The sequence below is a fragment of the Pollicipes pollicipes genome, unplaced genomic scaffold, assembly GCF_011947565.3.
Source record: "Pollicipes pollicipes isolate AB1234 unplaced genomic scaffold, Ppol_2.1 Scaffold_4881;HRSCAF=5763_pilon_pilon_pilon, whole genome shotgun sequence".
NCBI lineage: Eukaryota > Metazoa > Arthropoda > Thecostraca > Pollicipedomorpha > Pollicipedidae > Pollicipes > Pollicipes pollicipes.
Window position 1 is genome coordinate 34,660,453 of NW_023596576.1, and position 20,509 is coordinate 34,680,961.

General features: G+C 59.1%; 1 protein-coding gene across 1 annotated transcript; it reads left to right on the plus strand.

Moving 5' to 3' along the window:
* Window positions 1-5,177: 5,177 nt before the first annotated feature.
* On the plus strand, window positions 5,178-11,167 carry LOC119100292 (E3 ubiquitin-protein ligase parkin). Its single transcript, XM_037223398.1, has 9 exons — window positions 5,178-5,198; window positions 6,238-6,304; window positions 6,647-6,803; window positions 7,492-7,690; window positions 7,965-8,102; window positions 8,869-8,950; window positions 9,200-9,322; window positions 10,580-10,693; window positions 11,091-11,167. Exons 1-8 carry the CDS (start codon window positions 5,178-5,180, stop codon window positions 10,687-10,689), a joined length of 897 nt encoding a protein of 298 aa, XP_037079293.1. The 3' UTR covers window positions 10,690-10,693; window positions 11,091-11,167.
* Window positions 11,168-20,509: the final 9,342 nt, after the last annotated feature.

The window sequence follows — 20,509 nt, forward strand, 5'->3', positions numbered from 1 at the left end:
GTTTTAGGCTAATGTGCACGTGTCACATGACACGTGCAGCGTGACATCGTACACGTTTCAGTGATTGCCCGTTAGACCACTTATCGAAGCATGCCAGTCGCTGTGCACTTTATTCTCTGGTTTCTGAGATATCACGAAAACGTGCAAGCCCCTCAAAAGACCGAAGTTGTGTAAATCCATAGTTTTACACATCGGCGCCATGACACGTGGCACGTGTCACCAAACATTATCAGCTCGCACCTTCTATTCATCATTGAAGCGCGCCAATCCCGGGTGTGTTAGTGCCATAGGTGCCGAAATGTGGCACAAAAGGTGCAAATCGGTGGCAGAGAAAAAAATCCATCCCTGATCCCGTGCCGTGTGATGCGTGTGAACGTACCATTTCGATTAGTAAAATTTGGCACCTTGCAAGTTATGCAATTTCCAGCGCAACGGTGCGTTGCAGAAACTCGCGACGCGACTGAAAATTTACCCGCGTCAATTGTGAATGTTGGGAAACAAAAGCCACGCCTGCGCGCGCACGGCGACCGCAACGCACAGCGCGCCACCGACCGTCATGCCTGAGCCGAGATCACCCCTCCCCCCTCCCCCCCCAACCACCCGCCCACCGGCCGCAAGCCGCCAGAACAGAGAACCCAGGCGCCGGCCCACCGCCGGACAGACTGAAGGCACAATAGAATGCTCGTTCTTTAATATGACACCAAGCGATGTGAACAAAGTCGAAAACCCGCCGCCCGAACGGCCATTTGAACCCCTAACGCCTAGGGCATACGTTGGGGAGCAGTAAGCACCTCGCCGCCGTCGCAGCGAAAAAGCCGTCTTGCAACCCTTAAGTGTAGGCTCATTCGTGAGCGACATTTTTCAAGATGCGGTTCACAAAAGGGCGCATCAGAGACAGCACGAATCGGCTGATGCGCTGATGCAGTTTTCAACGCTAGATCACGCAAAGTTTTGATGGAAGCGTCTTCTATTCGGCGCCAATTTTTAAAACTTGGCATCCTGCAATTTGTTCTGCAATTTGCAGCACAACAGTGGGTTGTAGAAACTCGCGATGCTCGCTGAGAATGTGCCGCATTATTTTTAAATGTTGAAAAACAAAATTCAGGCCTCTACCTTTTTCCGTGCCGAGATATGACGGTAAACGTAAAGACGCGTCAAAAGGGCCGATTTCAACTTGTCAACGCGTTTGCACGTGCCACATGTCACGTGGCGGAAAAAACTCACCAGATTACGATGGCCCATTCCGTGCCCTATCGCACTGCGCAAGTTGCATGTCGCTGCGACCCTTGGTCATCAAGGTAGGGCTCCGGAAAGCGAAGCGTGTCGGGCCGTTGGTCGGAATCGCTAATTGGCGTCGCCCGCGTTAGACATATGGGGGATTTTACGCTCGTGTTCCGCTCAGTACACACTCATTTTTGCGAAATGTAAAATTTTGACGCGGCTATGTCACGTGCCGCAAGCGGGTCTTGGTCGTGTGCAAATTTCATGGAAAAATTCCTGACCGTTTAGCCTGCAGATGATCTAACTCAAGCGGCGGACACACACACCGGCGCAGGAGCCTTTATCGACACAATAAGATCCCTATCGTCGCAGGTGGTCCAGTAAGAGGCACTGAGACTCCAATTCGGTTTAACGAGTCCTTGCCTGCTATGGGATGGAAAGCGTCCCATTTAGTACGAGGGGCCGCGACTGACACAGCCCTTCCATCGGCTCATAGGGGGATGATCATCACTAGTTGTCATATCCCCTTTCATAGTCAGACGGCCCCGACCATAGTCAATGGCCCCTTGGGCTCCGGCATTCGAGATCCCTTTCCTGTCCCTATTCAACAAGTGCTCCCCTCGTTGACTCGGGACCCTTCGTCGACATAAAACCGCCTGTTGCACACTGTGGGGCCCTGCCCGTCACGGGGCCCCATTGCTGCGGGCCCCGATCAATGCGAATTTCGGGCCCCGGCCCCGTCCCTCCTTGGGAAACCGGCCTCCAGGGCTGAAACAGATACAGAACCAACTGTTCGGTGCTAGCAGTCTCTGACTGGAATAGGATCTTGCATTGTCGCAGGGGCCTCTAGTCGGTGTAAGAGGCAACCTGACGGACATTAAAGGTCATGACCACTTGGACGAAGGTCCTTAATGTGCTTTGCAGCGAGACTTTCGGGCGTTTCCAGCCCTTTAGTTTTCCAATTTGGACCTTTATCTTTGGTCCCGAGGAACCCTCCGGGTCCCTTCGAACACGCCCCCTGGCCAAAACGGGGCCTCTTGCCAGCAAAGGACCCCATGTCAGGAACTGTTAACCTGTGACCGACACAGGTGACCCCTCATTAGCACTAGGGACCTGACTACAGGTAATCGCTGGCCCCGGCCTTGTCCATGCTCTAGAAAGGAGCCTTCAGGCCCAAACCGAGACGGATCCGGCTGTTCGGTACTAGTGGTGCTTGGCCGACTTAAACGCGCTCGTGTACTCAAGGGCTCCAAATCGGCACAATGGGCCCTTTGCCGGAGTCGGGCCCTAAATGCGACCTCCAGCCAGCCCTGCTGCCCATAACCATCAGTCCTGAGGGACTTGAATGGCCCCGCGAGGCCTAAGAGAGGGGCATGTTCCCCCTGGGTTAGTTAGGTAGTTATTGAGCTTTAAGGGGGCGTCGACTGCATTGGTTATTTGTGACCCCTGCACCACTAGGTTCTGGTTAGATTACATATATATGTATATATGCACCTATATATGCATCTATCTATATATATATATATATATATATATATATATATATATATATATATATATATATATATGTAAGTATATATATATATATCTATATATATATATATATGTATAAATATATATATATATATATATATACATATATATATGTACTACCATAAGTCATCCACGGTACCATTCTGCAATTGCTTAGAGATCCGCAGAAAATCGTAAGTAGTAGCATCGTCCTCCAGCTCTTGTCCATGAAATGTGCGCAGCTGTGACTTATGCGGCTTACGCCTGTTTTTATTATGAGAGTGAAGAGAGCTCTTGGCTGTGAACACTGCGGTGCGCTAGGCAATGCATTTCTTTAGGAGGGAAGTGTCGAGGGTTTTGCGTTCAGTGGCAAATAACCAGAATCAAACTGGAGGCAAACCACTTCAGTGAACTGTGGATTGTAATCTTGGGGAGTGGAGCAGAAACTCTGTCACAGAACAAGAAGTAAAAGTACTGTGGAAATCGGCAAGCACCAGAAGGCTCATGCTGTCCATTAATTCGTAAACCTGCCCCAACCTGCGTAACTGCCCACTGCAGCAGAATCAGTTGCAGTGCATATTTTTAAAATAAATGACTTTTGGGCTTGCACCTATTCAATTTTAAGAACCAATGGTGTGGATATGATCCAGCACTATGAAGATACCATGATTGTGTGCCACACATGTTGAATACAGCTTGATTCCACCTGAGCTAAAGGTTGCAAGTATTGAGTATCACCAGATGGGATTTTTTATTGTTGATTTACTGAAATCAATCATGTTAGCTATTGCGGAGCTTCTTGGTTTGAGCCGCATTCAAGATGTCGGCACCAATGGCCTTAGAATAACTGTGAAAATGGTTAAACAAGAGGCTGATGGGTCCAGGGCTGCAGTAAATGTGGCCATTGATGTACAGCCTGAGTGGTCAATACAAAAGGTGAAGGATACCATAGCAGGAAGACTGAAATTGGGTGCTGGAGACTTGAAGATCATATTTGCAGGTCATGAACTAAGAAATGATATACTTGTAAAGGTGGGTTTAATTATGCATTTTTTGGCTGAGTTTGTGGCCAGCACAGTGCTCAATGTGTTGCATTTGTAAGTGGTTTCAATTGACATGCATGAGGAATTATCACTCAAATGCAATGGCAATAAAAAACCCGCATCTAGCCTCCTTGGGCCTATGTCAATTTATCTCTCCATACAGCAATTAGACTATGATGACCTTAGCAGCTGCTGTGAAGCACTCACTCTTTTTGTCCTTGCCCATGTCCTGGCTGTTGCCCTAGCCATTGCCCTAGTCATTGCCCTAGCTATTGCCCAGGTCTCTGCCCTGGTCATTGCCTTTGCTGTTGCTCTTGACATTACTGTTGGCATTATCATTGTCATTGTCATGGCCCTTACCCTTGCTCTCTCTCTCTCTCTCTGTCCCTCTCTGTCTCTCTATGTTCCTCTCTGTCCCTCTCTGTTGCTCTCTGTCCTTCTCTGCCCCTCTCTCTCCCTCTCCATTTTTCTCCCTCTCTCTCTCTATCCCTCACTGTCTCTCACTCTCCTTCCTGCTTCCTCTTCCTTTCCCTCTCCCTTTCTCTTTCCCTTTCTTTCCCCCTCTCCCTCTCCCTCTCCCTCTCCCTCTCCCTCTCCCTCTCCCTCTCCCTCTCCCTCTTCCTCTCCTCTCCCTCTCCCTCTCCCTCTCTCTCTCTCCCTCTATCCCTCTCCCTCTCCCTCTCCCTCTCCCTCTCTCTCCCCCTCCCTTTCCCTCTCTCCCAAAATGAATGCTGTGCAGGTTTGTCAATACAATACAAAGCTCCTTATGATACCCATGTCACATACCAACTACTTCATGTCATGGCATTGCTCTGATATGTTGGAGGCAATGACAGCCTAGCAGGATTCTGAGGCCATTTAGCAAGTCTGTCTCACACTGATGGGTGCCAGAGATTACAAAAGAAACAAAAATTATCATTGCAGCAATGGTGCCCACTACTCCAATGGCAGTTACCATCACAATCTGTTACATCGATGACATCGGGAGGGGGAGGGAGGGGGGGGGGGGCAGAAAAAACCTGTACACTACCCAGGTCCCAACCCACGATCTGCCACCCAGTCACGGACCAATGCTCTACGGACAGACTGAGCCACACAGCCCCTCCCTCCACATCTGCTTTGGAATATTGTGTGTGACGATGTCCGCGTGATGTGGTAATAGGTGTGTTGGAAAGTCTTTTCCTCACACATTGCATGTTTGCCAGGAGTGTGACCTGGGTCAGCAGAGTGTGCTGCATGCTGTCCAGCTGGTGCATCGAAAAGCCGCCGAGCGGCGCGCCTCAGAGAGCGAGCCGCTCAACAAGACCATCAACAGGATCCTGGACCAGCAGCAGCTGGAGCCGGCGGGCGGTAAGTGCCGGCCTATCCGACTGTTGGCAGCCTGGCATTCCAATAGTCTTCATGCAGGAGTGTGTGCAGGAGGTCAGAATCGATTCCCACCACCAGAAATGTAGCTCTCCGGCTGCCTCTACGCGCGCAATTCGTTGGTGGCTAACTCGTTGCCCTTTGACCCCGAACGCTGACACCTGACCTGCCTGCCCAACTGGCCAAGCCCGGGGCGCCTGGAGGCTGGGTTGACCGCCCGGTCCGATGCCTAATTGGCCGATCCTGAGCAGGGGGAGGAATAAGAGCAGCAGGTGGTAGCCCCGAGCCGGGGATGCCAGCATATCGACATTCGTGCTGCCCAATTGGCCGAATATCGCAATGATGTGACAGCTGCCACGTCAGCGCTATGCCCCATGGGGTTTAGGGCGGTCAGATAAAAGGAAGAAAAGATCATGGCAAACTAAAAAAAGAGGAATCCACAATGCTCACAAGCGATCTTGCAGTGCGCCGCGCGGGGTGAGGGCTACTTTCCGTGCTGTGTATTTCCCTGTGATGGCTTTGGATATGTGATGTTTTTGCCTCACATATCCATGAAATTGATGTGATCAGAAAGAACAGCTTGTAATTTTAGTTGAACCTTTTCTTAGGTGCTTAGTCGATCTTACCCGGAAAGGTAAGCCCATGTAAACCTCAAGATGTATAAACTAAATACCATTTCGTATTGTGTGATATCATCGTGTGTATTGTGTGATATCAGCGTGTTATTGTGTACAGCATCAGGTGTTTTGTGTGGTTATAGTGAGCTCATCAAGAAGCACAGTGACTTCTCAAACCTTTTTCCAATTGGTTTCGCTGGCGCATATCGGCATACACACGCTCGCACGCAGTCAGGGGAGATACGCGTCCGAAAGCAGGTTGTCGCGATCTCCGGCGACTGTGCGGCAACCCCGTTCACCGCCGCTGCCCGGCCTGTTCGGCAGCTGAAGACGGCTCTGGCGGCGGCGGCGGCGGCGGCGGCGACAGCAGCGATGGCAGCGGCGGCGCGGCTCAGTCCAGCTTCCACGTGTTCTGTGTCAGTCCGTGCGGCGGGCTGCGGCGCGGCAAGCTACGCGTGCGCTGCGCCACGTGCCGCCAGGGGGCGTTCACGGTGCGCCGCGACCCGTGTTCCTGGGAAGACGTGCTGCTGCCGCGCCGCGTGCCCGGTGAGGCCTGCTGGGGTCGCGGCATACATTCTCTGGCTCCGGGCAGGGGACTGTGTGTGTGTGGGGGGGGGGGGGGAGAGGCGAGCAGGCGGGTTTGTGACGTGGAGTGGCGGCCTCTTTGGGCTCATGGTCTGCCAGAGGTTTAAGCGGTAGGAGGCGGGGAGAGTGAGCGAGTGCGATAGAGTGTTTGTATACGTACAGCGCGCGTTATCCCGGCAGAAGATGTGGCGGCCTCTCCCTGATATGGAAAGCGTGATCAGAGGAAGAGGCAGGCCGTTGTATGTCGCTGCTGCGCCGCTCACCGCGTTGGCTTGCGCTGACTGGCGCGCTCCGACCGCTCAGGCACGTGCGACACTGCCGGTTGCGACGGCGACACGGCCCAGTTCTTCTTCAAGTGCGGCGAGCACGCCAGCCTGGGCGAGGAGGACCAGGCGGTGCCGCTGGACCTCGTGCGCAACAACTTGCGCCAGATCCCCTGCCTGGCCTGCGCCGACACCGCGTGAGTGCCCTCAGGCGACGGCGGAGATTGTCGGCTCTGTTGTGCTCCCGCGGTTAGCACTGTGATGTCTCAGTGCCGGCTCCGACCTGCTGTTACGTGGGCTGACATGCCATACCGCGCCCCGCGGCGACCTGGTGATGCCATACCGCGCCCCGCGGTGGCCTGGTGATGCCATACCGCGCCCCGCGGTGACTTGGTGATGCCATACCGCGCCCCGCGGTGACTTGGTGATGCCATACCGCGCCCCGTGGCGACCTGGTGATGTCATACGGCGCCCCGCGATGATCTGGTGATGCCATACCGCGCCCCGCGGTGACCTGGTGATGCCGTGCCGTGCCCCGCGGTGGCCTGGTGATGCCGTGCCGTGCCCCGCGGTGACCGGGCCGTAGCGTACCCGTGCCCCGCGGTGACCTGGTGATGCCATACCGCGCCCCGCGGTGACCTGGTGATGCCGTGCCGTGCCCCGCGGTGACCTGGTGATGCCATACCGTGCCCCGCGGTGACCGGGCCGTAGCGTACCCGTGCCCCGCGATGATATGGTGATGCCATACCGCGCCCCGCGGTGGCCTGGTGATGCCGTGCCGTGCCCCGCGGTGACCTGGTGGTAGCGTACCCATGCCCCGCAGTGACTTGGTGGTGGCCTACCGTACCCTTCAGTGACCTGGTGATGCCGTACCGTGCCCTTCAGAGACCTGGTGGTGGCATACCCGTGCCCGGCCGGCCACGTCACCTGTCTGGAGTGCTTCGTCACGTACTGCCGAAGCCGGCTGGATGAGCGCCAGTTCGTGCAGGATGCGCAGCTGGGCTACACGCTCGGCTGTCCGGCCGGCTGTCAGCGCTCCCTCATCACCGAGGCTCACCACTTCCGGCTGATGGGCGACCAGCAGGTGGGCGGCCGCCGTGACGTCACAGGAGACCGCCGGCCTGGTGTTCTGAAGACGTCTGGGGCAGGATGCGGGGTTGTGTGAGTGAGAAATAGCCTCTCGAATTGGCTTTTAACCGTGCAGTTGGGTTCTTCTGCATAGGTCCCTGGCTTTATACTGTCCTGCAGCAGAACAGGAGGAAAACAAATTACTAAAGTGAAAACAAATAGCTGGAGTGAAAGAGCATGTCTTTGCACCTGTAATAACTAACGACCGTGTGACCTGTGTGTGCCGCAAGTACGAGCGCTACCAGCGATTCGCGACCGAGGAGTGCCTGCTACAGGCGGGCGGCGTGCTCTGTCCGCGGCCCGACTGCGGCATGGGCCTGCTGCCGGACGAGCTGTGCCGCCGCGTCCAGTGCCAGCAGGGCTGTGGGGTGAGTCGCTGGGGCGGCGGGTGCTGCGGCGCCGGGCGGCGCTCCGGCCGTAGGGAGGTCGGCCCCCGCTGTGTGTTAGCGAGCGTCCACATCACACGTCACCAGTGCAATGGCGCTGGTGTTATTTGGAAGCTGTTTGGCGGCGATTTTCTCTTTGTTCGTGATCGGCGTGACCAGGGTATTTGTTATCGATTGCGCGTTTATTGGGCTCTGTCGAGTTATGCGTGACGACTGCGCCCTCTGCTGACGACTGCGCCCTCTGCTGACTACTGTGCTCTCTGCTGACGACTGTGCCCTCTGCTGACGACTGCGCCCTCTGCTGACTACTGTGCCCTCTGCTGACGACTGCGCCCTCTGCTGACGACTGTGCCCTCTGCTGACGACTGCGCCCTCTGCTGACGACTGTGCCCTCTGCTGACGACTGCGCCCTCTGCTGACGACTGTGCCCTCTGCTGACGACTGCGCCCCCTGCTGACGACTGTGCCCTCTGCTGACGACTGCGCCCTCTGCTGACGACTGTGCCCTCTGCTGACGACTGTGCCCTCTGCTGACGACTGTGCCCTCTGCTGACGACTGCGCCCTCTGCTGACGACTGCGCCCTCTGCTGACTACTGTGCTCTCTGCTGACGACTGTGCCCTCTGCTGACGACTGCGCCCTCTGCTGACGACTGTGCCCTCTGCTGACGACTGCGCCCTCTGCTGACGACTGCGCCCTCTGCTGACGACTGCGCCCTCTGCTGACGGATGCGGCTGAATTTCGTTACAGTTTGTCTTCTGCCGAGATTGTCTGCAGGGCTACCACATGGGAGAATGCGACCCCGCAGGCGGCGCTGCGGGCTCGGCGACCGGTGAGCGAACCAGCGAGCCATACACTCGCCACACTCTCACCGCACACTTGTTTCACGCTCGCCACACGCTCACGGCACGCTCACCACAAATTCCACCCAGAATGCAGTTACTATTTCCAAATACGCGAGCTCGTCCTGGCCCTGGTCCAAATCATCCGTGGGACGACCAACTCTGCTTCGGTTTAGCATTTAGCTAGCTGTCGCCCGGCGGTGGCGGTGAGCAGTTGAGGTTGTGCGTGTGGCCGGCAGATGGCGCGCGAGCGTTCGGCGTGGACGAGGTGGCGCAGGCGCGCTGGGAGGAGGCGACGCGGACGGCCATCCAGGTGCTGACCAAGCCGTGCCCCAAGTGCCGGACGCCGACGGAGCGTGACGGTAGGTGTGCTCGGCCCTCCCGGCCGCCGCTGCACGGGGCGCATCGGGCGGCGTGGGGCTGGTGGTCCGTGGTCTCCGAGGCTCCGGTCCGTGGCCTGGACCTCACGCACCGCTTACCCAGTCATCGCCCCTGGGCCTCTCAAGGTGACGCGATCCCTCGGACGGGATTTTCACGCTTTGCCCTTTGACTCGACGCGGGCTCGATGCTCCAGCGCTACGTAGCAACCGTTGATAATTTTGTGTCGTGACTGACATACCACCACCGTCGGGTGGAAATGGAGTTCACTTCTAATGTAGGGCCACAGGCCAGTGCCTATCGACTTCACTTGGCCCTGTGCGTCTCTTGACACCACATTTCGTTTGTGGTCCCTTCTGACATCCATCCCCGCTATGCCTTGCCATCGCCAACATCGTTGAACTGTTTTCTGTCCCGTCAGCGACACACAGTCGTGCATCGCGTCTGCTCTCGCCCACGGGTCTCCCACGCGGCGCCCATTCAGGCGGCCCCCATAGCCCAATCAAAAGGTATTGACCAGAGACGATCAGAGGCGCTGAACGGACCTCACTATCTCGATACAGAAACTATTTAGGGGGGGGGGGAGGGGAGAGCGGACAGCTGGCAGGCCGTGACTCTGGAGCCGGAGTCAAGACCGCCGGCCAGGGAGTCCCCCAGGTGGCATTCCAGCCGCCACCGGACCGAGCCATATGTGTGCTGTTTCGTCATGTAGCTATCTAAGCATAACTATATGTTTTTTTCATCCCGTTACCGAGACGGCGGCCCGTTGACGGCTGGCTCCCGTACGGCGGGAGCCGGTACTGTGTGCCGGCCGGCGGTCCGGTGACGGCTGGCTCCCGTACGACGGGAGCCGGTACTGTGTGCCGGCCGGCGGTCCGGCGACGGCTGGCTCCCGTACGACGGGAGCCGGTACTGTGTGCCGGCCGGCGGTCCGGTGACGGCTGGCTCCCGTACGACGGGAGCCGGTACTGTGTGCCGGCCGGCGGTCCGGTGACGGCTGGCTCCCGTACGACGGGAGCTGGTGCTGTGTGCCGGCCGGCGGTCCGGTGACGGCTGGCTCCCGTACGACGGGAGCTGGTGCTGTGTGCTGGCCGGCGGTCCGGTGACGGCTGGCTCCCGTACGACGGGAGCCGGTACTGTGTGCCGGTCGGCGGTCCGGTGACGGCTGGCTCCCTTGCGACGGGAGCCGGCGCTGTGTGCCGGCCGGCGGCCCGGTGACGGTGGGCGGCGCTGTGTTCCAGGCGGCTGCATGCACATGATCTGCCCGCGCTCACAGTGCGGGTACCACTGGTGCTGGGTGTGCCAGACCGAGTGGACTCGCGAGTGCATGGGCAACCACTGGTTCGGGTAGGCAGGTACGTGGCCGCTCAGCCGAGCGGCTGGGCAGCGACGGAGAGTAACGTGGATGTAGCCATTCCATTTCTTGAGCAGGAGATGCCTGCGCGTATTTGTGTGGGCCAGTATTTGCTTAACGGCGTTGACAATGCACAGGGAGGATTAGTGTTGTTCCGGGTTCGGGGTTTCGTTTCACCTGGCCACGGGAGACTGGTACATTCCGCTGTTGTTGGTCAGATTGCATAACTCTCGCTGTCACGACCGCACGGTCCGTTCGTTATATGTGCTCACTATAACGCGTAGCCATGCGCCAGAGGCCGAAACAGCCCTCGCGGCAGTCGATGGTGGGGTTGGCCGCCAATCCCCCCCCCCCCCCCCGCTCCCGCCTGCTGACGGTGCTCTCCCTGGCCTCTCCAGACGGCGGGATGTCGGCGGCCGTCCGCAGCATGCGCCAGGGTGTGAATGTGCTCGTCTCGTCCCTCCTCATCACCTCCCTCCTCGTCCAGACTAGAGCGGCGGCAGCGGCGCCGGCCTCGGTGACGATCGGTAAGACCGCCCCCCCCCCCCCCGGCCCCAGCGGCGCCGGCCTCGGTGACGATCGGTAAGACCGCCCCCCTCCCCCGGCCCCAGCGGCGCCGGCCTCGGTGACGATCGGTAAGACCGCCCCCCCCCCCCCGGCCCCAGCGGCGCCGGCCTCGGTGACGATCGGTAAGGCCGCCCCCCCCCCCCCAGCCCCAGCGGCGCCGGCCTCGGTGACGATCGGTAAGACCGCCTCCCCCCCCCGGCCCCAGCGGCGCCGGCCTCGGTGACGATCGGTAAGACCGCCCCCCCCCCCCGTCCCCAGCGGCGCCGGCCTCGGTGACGATCGGTAAGGCCGCCCCCCCCCCCCCCGGCCCCAGCGGCGCCGGCCTCGGTGACGATCGGTAAGGCCGCCCCCCCCCCGTCCCCAGCGGCGCCGGCCTCGGTGACGATCGGTGGGGCCGCCCCCCCCCCCGCCTCAGCGGCGCCGGCCTCGGTGACGATCGGTAAGACGGCCCCCCCCCCCCCGGCCCCAGCGGTGTGGCGAGGGCATGGCGGCGTAAGCTGTCGCCGTGCGGTATGACGGGGTCGGTCTGCGGCGGTCCTGTCCAGTCCCATACTCTCGCAAGATTTTGGATATGGCTTACTCTTTAATTTAGAGCCAGGGGCGCCTTGTTGGGCGTGCAATGGGCGAGGACTTCTATGGGAGTGATTGTCTCACGCGTCTCTATGCTTGAATTGGATGCAAGCTCCGCGCTGAATTTATTTAGTTTGCTTATTTCATATGCTTTTTCTGTTGTCACACCCGCAGGAATGATTCCTGTGGTGTCATAGGCTGGGACCACATTCTCGCTAAAGACTGCTACACGAATTGAATGCCACTGATGTTAGGTAATATTCGTCACCTGGACCTTATTTGGCGCGTGACATTTAAATCGTGTTTGTTCACACAGCTTAATGTTATGGTTATATTACATCTGACAATCGCGCTGCTCGAGGTGAACGGTCATCGATGTTGAAAGGACGCAGGCGTAATGTTCTGATAAGTATTGTGCAATCCATCCAACTCTTGAATTAGATAAAACAGTAGTAAAAGCCGTATTCTTCGTAGAAAAACCAGGAGAATAGAGAGGCGGATGCGTTGATGTTTTGGCAACGTGCCTTAATCGAAACGAATATCATTCGACGGAAATATTTGATTGATATTCGATTTGATCTGATTGAAATGTAATATTCTTTTGAAAGATAACAACAAATATATAATATAGCGCTTGATAAATCGCCAACGCCTAACACGGCAATAAATATGGAATATCAGGAAATCTAAAAATCTGATGTTCGTTTCGATAGAGACGTGTCGCCGTATTATCAACGCATGTATCGCTATTCTCCTGGTGTTCTACGAGAAATAAGGCTATCATTTCTGTCCTATCTATATGCATAACGCTCCCCGCAAGTGCATTTAATAACCTACGGAACTCTTGAATAACTGACCATAAGTCCTTGGGCCTATATCGTTGCACCATTCCTTTTATGACCCATTATGATGAACGAGCGTAGCGAAGCCAGCACTATTGTCCCTCGCTCACGAATATTTAATCATTGATTCGTCATGCAGATGAAAATGCGTGTTATATTCACTCTGCTGAATTGTTTGCATTGTTCGCGGCCTCGTGCCAAGTAATTTGGGCGATCGATGAACTCTTCAATGGGGCTGGAAATATCAGACCAACGCCTTTCAGCATAGGAGGCTACGCGTTTTTGACGTGGCAATCCCTGTCAACTTCATGTAAAAAGCGAAAAAAGTAGAACATATATGAACTAGAATGAGCGATGTGACGTACCCAGTTTCACTGTAAAGCAAACGCGATACATATCCTTCTAAAAGGGCAGTTTCGGCCGCGCGGGTGATCGCCCAATGTTCGAGACGGGGACTTGTCCAACAATATGCTGTAAAAGGAGTCCGAGTGGTTGGAAAGGCTCGGGATCTTGGGCGGTATAATGGATGAGTGGTTAGCACGCTCTATACAAGGGGACATGATGGCGTGCGTTGTGTGTCCTTTCAACTTTCTATTTAGCCGAGCGGCGCGGAGTAGTAGCTATATATCATAAACACTCCGGGGATATGGAACGCGAGCTTACGGTCATGGGCTATTGGCAAGAAAGGAAACTTGGAAGCATTGGTTGACTTAACGACGAATGTAATCATGTCATCGATAGTGCATGCTTCGGATCGACTGCCCTTTCTGTATTTGGCAAGGACACTCAAAGGACGAGTAACGCGAAGGACGAGTAACAAGCGAAGGACGAGTAACGCGCGAAGAACGAGTGACACGCGGAGGACGAGTACACGGGAAGGACGAGTATCACGCGAAGGACGAGTACACGGGAAGGACGAGTGACACGCGAAGGACGAGTAACAAGCGGAGGACGAGTAACGCGCGAAGGACGAGTACACGGGAAGGACGAGTACACGGGAAGGACGAGTGACACGCGAAGGACGAGTAACAAGCGGAGGACGAGTAACGCGCGAAGGGCGAGTACACGGGAAGGACGAGTGACACGCGAAGGACGAGTAACGCGAAGGACGAGTAACAAGCGAAGGACGAGTAACGTGCGAAGGACGAGTACACGGGAAGGACGAGTCACACGCGAAGGACGAGTACACGGGAAGGACGAGTCACACGCGAAAGACGGGTAACACGCGAAGGACGAGTACACGCTGTGGTCAGTGCTGTCATCGTCGGTCGAACACGGTATGCTTTAGTTGGAAGTTACCTTCCCATCCTTACCACGTAACGAGAGGGCGTGTGTAGCTGACTGGCTCCAGTGCAGACGCTGTCCATGGCGACGACTTCCTGTTGGGTTTCCGGTCTGCAAGGCACGCGGTCGGAAGAGCACACGTTTGCTGTTGGAACTTCTCAAACGAAGTCCTTTCCCTCATGCAAAGAGTCTCGCTTGTAAAAAGTGAACTTCTTCCGTTCATGTGTTGTCAATGCGTTCGTTCCAAGTCCGTCCAGGCCAAGCTGTTCAGAAAACATGAGTCGTATTAAAGGAAGCCCCCAGCTGACCGGCGGCCTGGCCGGTGTCGAGGAACACGGCCATCCGGACGGCTGGGCCTGTTATTCAGTCATCGGCTGCTCTCTGTATATGCTAATGCGGGACGGGATTGTCCCCTCTCACACCGGCTCGGATTCGGTCCGTTGCTGGATACTTCAGCGGTCCACATGTGCGTAAATGCGTGCATTGTGCCTACACAGTGATGTCAGCAGCGCGGTAGCTTTCTCTGCCTAGTGACGTAACCAGAGCGTTAGTTACAACGCCGATCAACCTCTCTGTCACGTCCCTCTGTCGCCCCTCTGTCGGTATATGGTTGGTGATATGACACCACCTGTTATCGTTTTGTGGTATATTCGCCCGTATTGTGACATTCGTGATATGCTCGCGCAACGCCGTTGCCAATGTGTAGTTTAAGTTAGCCTGCGCCACTCGGTAATACAATCGACCTGCGCTGCCGACCGCTGCAACTTGTACGTCTATTGAAGGCAGGCGCTGTTTGCGTACTCTTCCGGCTTTGTCGGCCTTACGCCCCATAATAACAATGCGCCGGCATAGAGCGTTGTCCGTCGTCGGCCGTGCCCGGCGCTGTGGGTCTGCGTTTATTATTCCGGCTTGGTAAAACGTCCTTTGACGTGTCGGTGGGCGGCGCGCCGCCGCTGCCGCCGGTCCCACGCCAGGGGGGCGGCGCGGCCCCCAGACCAGGCGCTCGTTCCCGCGGCCGCCTCAATGGCGACGGGTGAGCGGCGCCCGCGTCCGAATGGCCACTGGCAGCGCCCCTTGCGGTCCGCACGCGCCGCCGGTAACGGGTGAGCGGCGCCTGGCTGGCCGCTGGGAGCGCCCTCTGCGGTCCGCACGCGCCGCCGGTAGCGGGTGAGCGTCGCCTGGGTGGCCACTGGCAGCGCCCCTTGCGGTCCGCGCGCGCCGACGGTGGCGGGTGAGCGGCGCCTGGCTGGCCGCTGGCAGCGCCCTCTGCGGTCCGCACGCGCCGCCGGTAGCGGGTGAGCGTCGCCTGGGTGGCCACTGGCAGCGCCCCTTGCGGGTCCGCGCGCGCCGACGGTGGCGGGTGAGCGGCGCCTGGCTGGCCGCTGGCAGCGCCCCTTGCGGTCCGCGCGCGCCACCGGTGATGGGGAGCGGCGCCTGGCTGGCCGCTGGCAGCGCCCCTTGCGGTCCGCGCGCGCCACCGGTGACGGGGAGCGGCGCCTGGGTGGCCACTGGCAGCGCCCCTTGCGGTCCGCGCGCGCCGCCGGTAGCGGGTGAGCGGCGCCTGGCTGGCCGCTGGCAGCGCCCTCTGCGGTCCGCGCGCGCCACGGGTGACGGGGAGCGGCGCCTGGCTGGCCGCTGGCAGCGCCCTCTGCGGTCCGCGCGCGCCACGGGTGACGGGGAGCGGCGCCTGGCTGGCCGCTGGCAGCGCCCCTTGCGGTCCGCACGCGCCGCCGGTAGCGGGTGAGCGGCGCCTGGCTGGCCGCTGGCAGCGCCCTCTGCGGTCCGCGCGCGCCACGGGTGACGGGGAGCGGCGGTAGGTGCCGTGCCGCCTGCTGGGGCAGTCCCGGCGTTGCGCCGAGGCCCACACCAGGTCCGCAGACATGTGTCAACTCCCATCCACATGATGAGATAGGGCTTAGGATATGTTTTGCTCCCAAATGATGCGGTTTTTCTTGTGATCTTCGAGTTCCTTGTGCGTGGTCGAGGCCTGAACTTTAAGCAGTCGATGGCCGCGGAAAGCTATGTTTGTTGGCGCTCCGGTAGCTAATTTTTGTTCCTCTTTATTTCTATTTTCATCCGGTTAGAGTAGTTGCCTGCTCCAGTCACTCGGGATGTTAACTCCGACCCTTACTCGCCTACATTTTTGACTGGCTGCGGAGTCGACCCGGACTATCCACGGATTCGAGCGTAATTGCGATGGTACGGTGAATAGTACATAGTTTGCTTAAACAAGACACGGTGTATAACTTAATGTCACCTGCGAATCAAGTTTGGTTCGCTCAGTGCAGCCGACCTGATGCTTGAGGATCACCTAAAGAGAATAAAAACTAGCCTGGCATTGGACATTGTGCATAACAGACGACAGATACACATCGCCGCAGTCGCCGCCTTCGGAAATGTAGCATTTTTTCGTTTTGGGTCGTGAGAGAGAAGTCATACCTCAGCGACCACAGAAAATTAGTGAAAAGTTTAAGAAGTGGGAGGAGAATGGCGTTCCAAGGCCGGCGGGTGGTGACGTGATTTGTTGGGCTCACTTTCGGCAGTTGTTCACATCTTCAGCCATTCGAGGCCAAGAGTGTTGGAGAAAATTATCGTACGAAGAAAATTATTTTGCCTCCAAATGTCTTGGCGAGCCTGGCCCTAACATACCCCATAAGGAGTTCAGGTGGCGTTGGACGAAACACCACTCGTTCCCTACTGCGTTCGATATCTGACCGTGACCGGGTATATAGTCACAACTGTGACGCTGTACTTGAGAAGCCCTCACATTATTTTTTTGTGAGCGCCACAGGAGTTCATCACCTGCGTGGTTAGGTGAAAACGATACGACATACCTGACAGTACCATCGCAGATGCTTGGAACTGATAACCCATCGAAAAATGCAAGTGCCGGCAATTGTTGCCGACGACAACCTGTGCCCAACACCGGCCTCCGGGCACGGGCGGGGACCGCTCGCGGGGTCGCCACGATGCTGACGGCCGGTCCCGCCGCCAGGCGTGCTGCTGCCGGACCGGCTGGGCGGCGGCGCCGAGGCCGCCCTCCAGCAGACCGCCACCTGGCTTAACGAGAACGGCCGGCTGCTGCCGCGCACGCGGATCGTGCTCGACTACCTGACGCCTAGCCGACCGGGCCTGCGCTGGCGAGGTCAGCCGGGCGGCGGCCCTGGGTCGCCGGGGCGGGAGGTCAGGGGGAGGGAGGGAGAGGTTCGCCGGCCTGCGCTGGCGAGGTCAGCCGGGCGGCGGCCCCGGGGGTGCCGGGGCGGGAGGTCAGGGGAAGGGAGGGGGGGGAGAGGCTCGCCGGCCTGCGCTGGCGAGGTCAGCCGGGTGGCGGCCCCGGGGGTGCCGGGGCGGGAGGTCAGGGGGAGGGGTGGGGGAGAGGCTCACTGGCCGGCTCCTTGAACCGCTCGGCTTGCCGCTGGTGAGCGCTGTCTTGCGCCGCGGTTGAATAGAGCGACCGATGGGGCAGGGCTGTGGCCTATGCCATGCTTCTGGTATGTGTCAGCCGGCCTGTGACGTTCTGTCGTCGCCGCTCACTGACAGCGGACATCTGTCGCGCCCCTCAGCGTGTCAGTTTCTGCGCGGTTCCGTGGTGGCGCTGGTGGTGCTGGACAACTCGTGCGGCATCATCAGAGAAATGCAGCAGCTGGCCCATGATTTCTCCGTTCCGTTTTTCGTCGTCAATAGGTAACAGCTCCCAGACGCGGCATCTGACGGCCGCGGACCAAAGCTGGGAGACTGACAGCTTGGATGGTGCGCGACGAGTTGGTGACAGCAGTGGGAACGTTGGCCACCTAAGACGTGGTCATGAATGCTGTAGGTGTGGGACACGTCCGCTCACTTGGAAAAATACCCACCTCTATGTTGTCAAGGTCGCCCCATTATGCGAGTTATGTTGTGATGTTTATGCCTCGCAGATTCTACTGTCTGAGCTCCGCCGAGAATCGAGATGGCGTGTTTCTCTCGAAGGCGGAGCAGTTGGACGTGCTGTCTCTGGTCGCCCACTGGATGTCCGCCTCCGGGAAGCTGGGGGTCACGGTGGTGTCCACCGACCAGCAGCGTAAGTCGCCCACCCCTGCCCCGCCCCGTCACGTGGCCCTCCGTGAGGGAGAGGCGAGATGCAGAGTGGGCTTTGCCGCAGCAAGATGGCGGCAGCGAGAGGAGGCCCGAGTCGGATCGTGTATTCACAACGTAAGCGTAGGGAATATGCTCTTAGCGCTTTACCATTGTGTTGAGTGACACTTCATAGCATGCTCCCGCTTGGTTGCGTGGCTATGACTGGTTAATTCACGGATGGGTGCAACACGAGCCTTCTGGTGATGAATCAGACGGTGAGATATCGGGTAGGTGCTCTCCCATCGGGACAGCCGCGTCACTGTCGCCACTCCCTGCTCTGTGCTGAACCGTGACCGGCGGCGGCTGTGGGTGGCCCGACCCCAGCCGGACCGTGACCCAGCCGTGCTGAGCCCGTCATCTCCCCAGGTGGCACACGCTGGCGGTGAGAGGCATGTGAGCGCGTCCAGACCTTGATGCCGGCGGCTTAGTTCAATATGCGACGTGTCTGGGGGAGGAGGAGGGGCGCGCTTGGCCCAGCCGCTTCCTGACTGGACTGCGTCGGTTTGCTATGCACAGTGTCCCGTCATCCGCTCCACTCTGTGTGTGCGGAGCCCCCGCCCAGTGTCCCGTCACCCGCTCCACTCTGTGTGTGCGGAGCCCCCGCCCAGTGTCCCGTCACCCGCTCCACTCTGTATGTGCGGAGCCCCCGCCCAGCGTCCCGTCACCCGCTGCAGCCTGCCGTGCGCGGCGCCTTCCGCCCGCGCCTCGCCGCCGCTGACCGGTGTCCGCGCCGCAGCGGCCGACCTCACCTGGCTGCTGACTGACCGGCTGAGCCACCTGGTGCACGAGCTGGTGCCGGCCGGCCGGGCGGCGGGTGACGTGCGGCGCCGCCTCACCGCGCTGCTGGAGGCGCCGCGGCCCGACGCCGATTTCCTGCCGGCTATCTGGGCGTTCGTGCTGCTCGCCGAGCCCGGCCGGCTGGCCGACATCCTGGCCGAGGTGAGGGCGGCTCCGGGCGGAGGCGGGCAGGGGTGCCGGCCGAGAGGACACGGGGTGGAGGTGGGCAGGGGGGCCGGCCGAGAGGACACGGGGTGGAGGCGGGCAGGGGTGCTGCCGAGGGGGGCACGGGGCGGAGGTGGGCAGGGGTGCCGGCCGAGAGAACACGGGGCGGAGGTGGGCAGGGGTGCCGGCCGAGAAGACACGGGATGGAGGTGGGCAAGGGTGCCGGCCGAGAGAACAGGGGGTAGAGGTGGGCAGGGGTGTCAGCCGAGAGAACACGGCGTGGAGGTGGGCAGGGTTGCCGGCCGAGAGAACACGGGGTGGAGGTAGGCAGGGGTGCTGCTGAGGGGGCACGGGGCGGAGGCGGAAGGGGTGCTGACCGAGAGGACACCGGTTCAGGTCAGAGGTGTGAGAGGGCCCCCCTGGAATGGGCGCGGACCCGAGATCAGGCAGCCGTGACGTCACGTCCGCGGTGGGAGCGGATCCTGGATCAGGCGGCAGAGGACCCGCATCTGGCGCTGCTCCGCGCCGCCTCTGCCCGTTGAGCGTACTCGGAGCGCTGACCGGTGTGCATGCGGCTGTCAGGTGTGTGCGCGGGCAGGTGGTCTGTCGACCGATACTGTGATGCCGTGATGCCGTGCCCCTGTCGGTCAGGTGGACGCGGACTCACGGCGTGTCCGTGTCGGTCAGGTGGCTCGCGGACTCACGGCGTGTCCGTGTCGGTCAGGTGGCCCGCGGACTCACGGCGTGTCCGTGTCGGTCAGGTGGACGCGGGTAGGTGGTCTGTCGACCGATGCTGTGATGCCGTGATGCCGTGCCCCTGTCGGTCAGGTGGCTCGCGGACTCACGGCGTGTCCGTGTCGGTCAGGTGGCCCGCGGACTCACGGCGTGTCCGTGTCGGTCAGGTGGACGCGGGTAGGTGGTCTGTCGACCGATGCCGTGATGCCGTGATGCCATGCCCCTGTCGGTCAGGTGGCTGGCGGACTCACGGCGTGTCCGTGTCGGTCAGGTGGACGCGGACTCACGGCGTGTCCGTGTCTGTCAAGTGGCTCGCGGACTCACGGCGTGTCCGTGTAGGTCAGGTGACCCGCGGACTCACGGCGTGTCCGTGTCGGTCAGGTGGACGCGGCCGGGCTGCTGACGGCCGCCTCGCCCTGGCTGCTGACGGTGGACGGCTGGACGGACGGCGAGGTTCAGCTGGCCCTGCCCATCGACGCCAACGTCACGGTGGCCCGCCGCCAGCTGAGCCGCCAGCTGACCGAGCTGCTGCTGCCGCTGGCCCGCCGCATGGGACGCCGCGCGGTGAGGAGCCGGCACAGCTCGTGTTGGGGTCAACACCGTTCGCTGTAGCTTTGTGTAAGCCTGAATGACACTGGACGTATCAACAGACTGACTCGACACTTTGGCCGGGAACGTTTTTTGGTGAGTTGTTCTGTTTTTCGAATTTGGAGTAACTGTAATTGTTCGATTTGGGGAGTGGGCTCCCAACTCTGCTCGGAGCG

Bases quoted from the DNA above. Each gene is read 5' to 3' on its own strand.
- LOC119100292 (XM_037223398.1), top strand. From the start codon at position 5,178: ATGCAGGAGTGTGTGCAGGAG. The intron at 6,305-6,646 runs GTGAGGCCTGCT...CCGACCGCTCAG, and splicing joins GCTGCCGCGCCGCGTGCCCG to GCACGTGCGACACTGCCGGT. The intron at 8,951-9,199 runs GTGAGCGAACCA...TGTGGCCGGCAG, and splicing joins CGCTGCGGGCTCGGCGACCG to ATGGCGCGCGAGCGTTCGGC.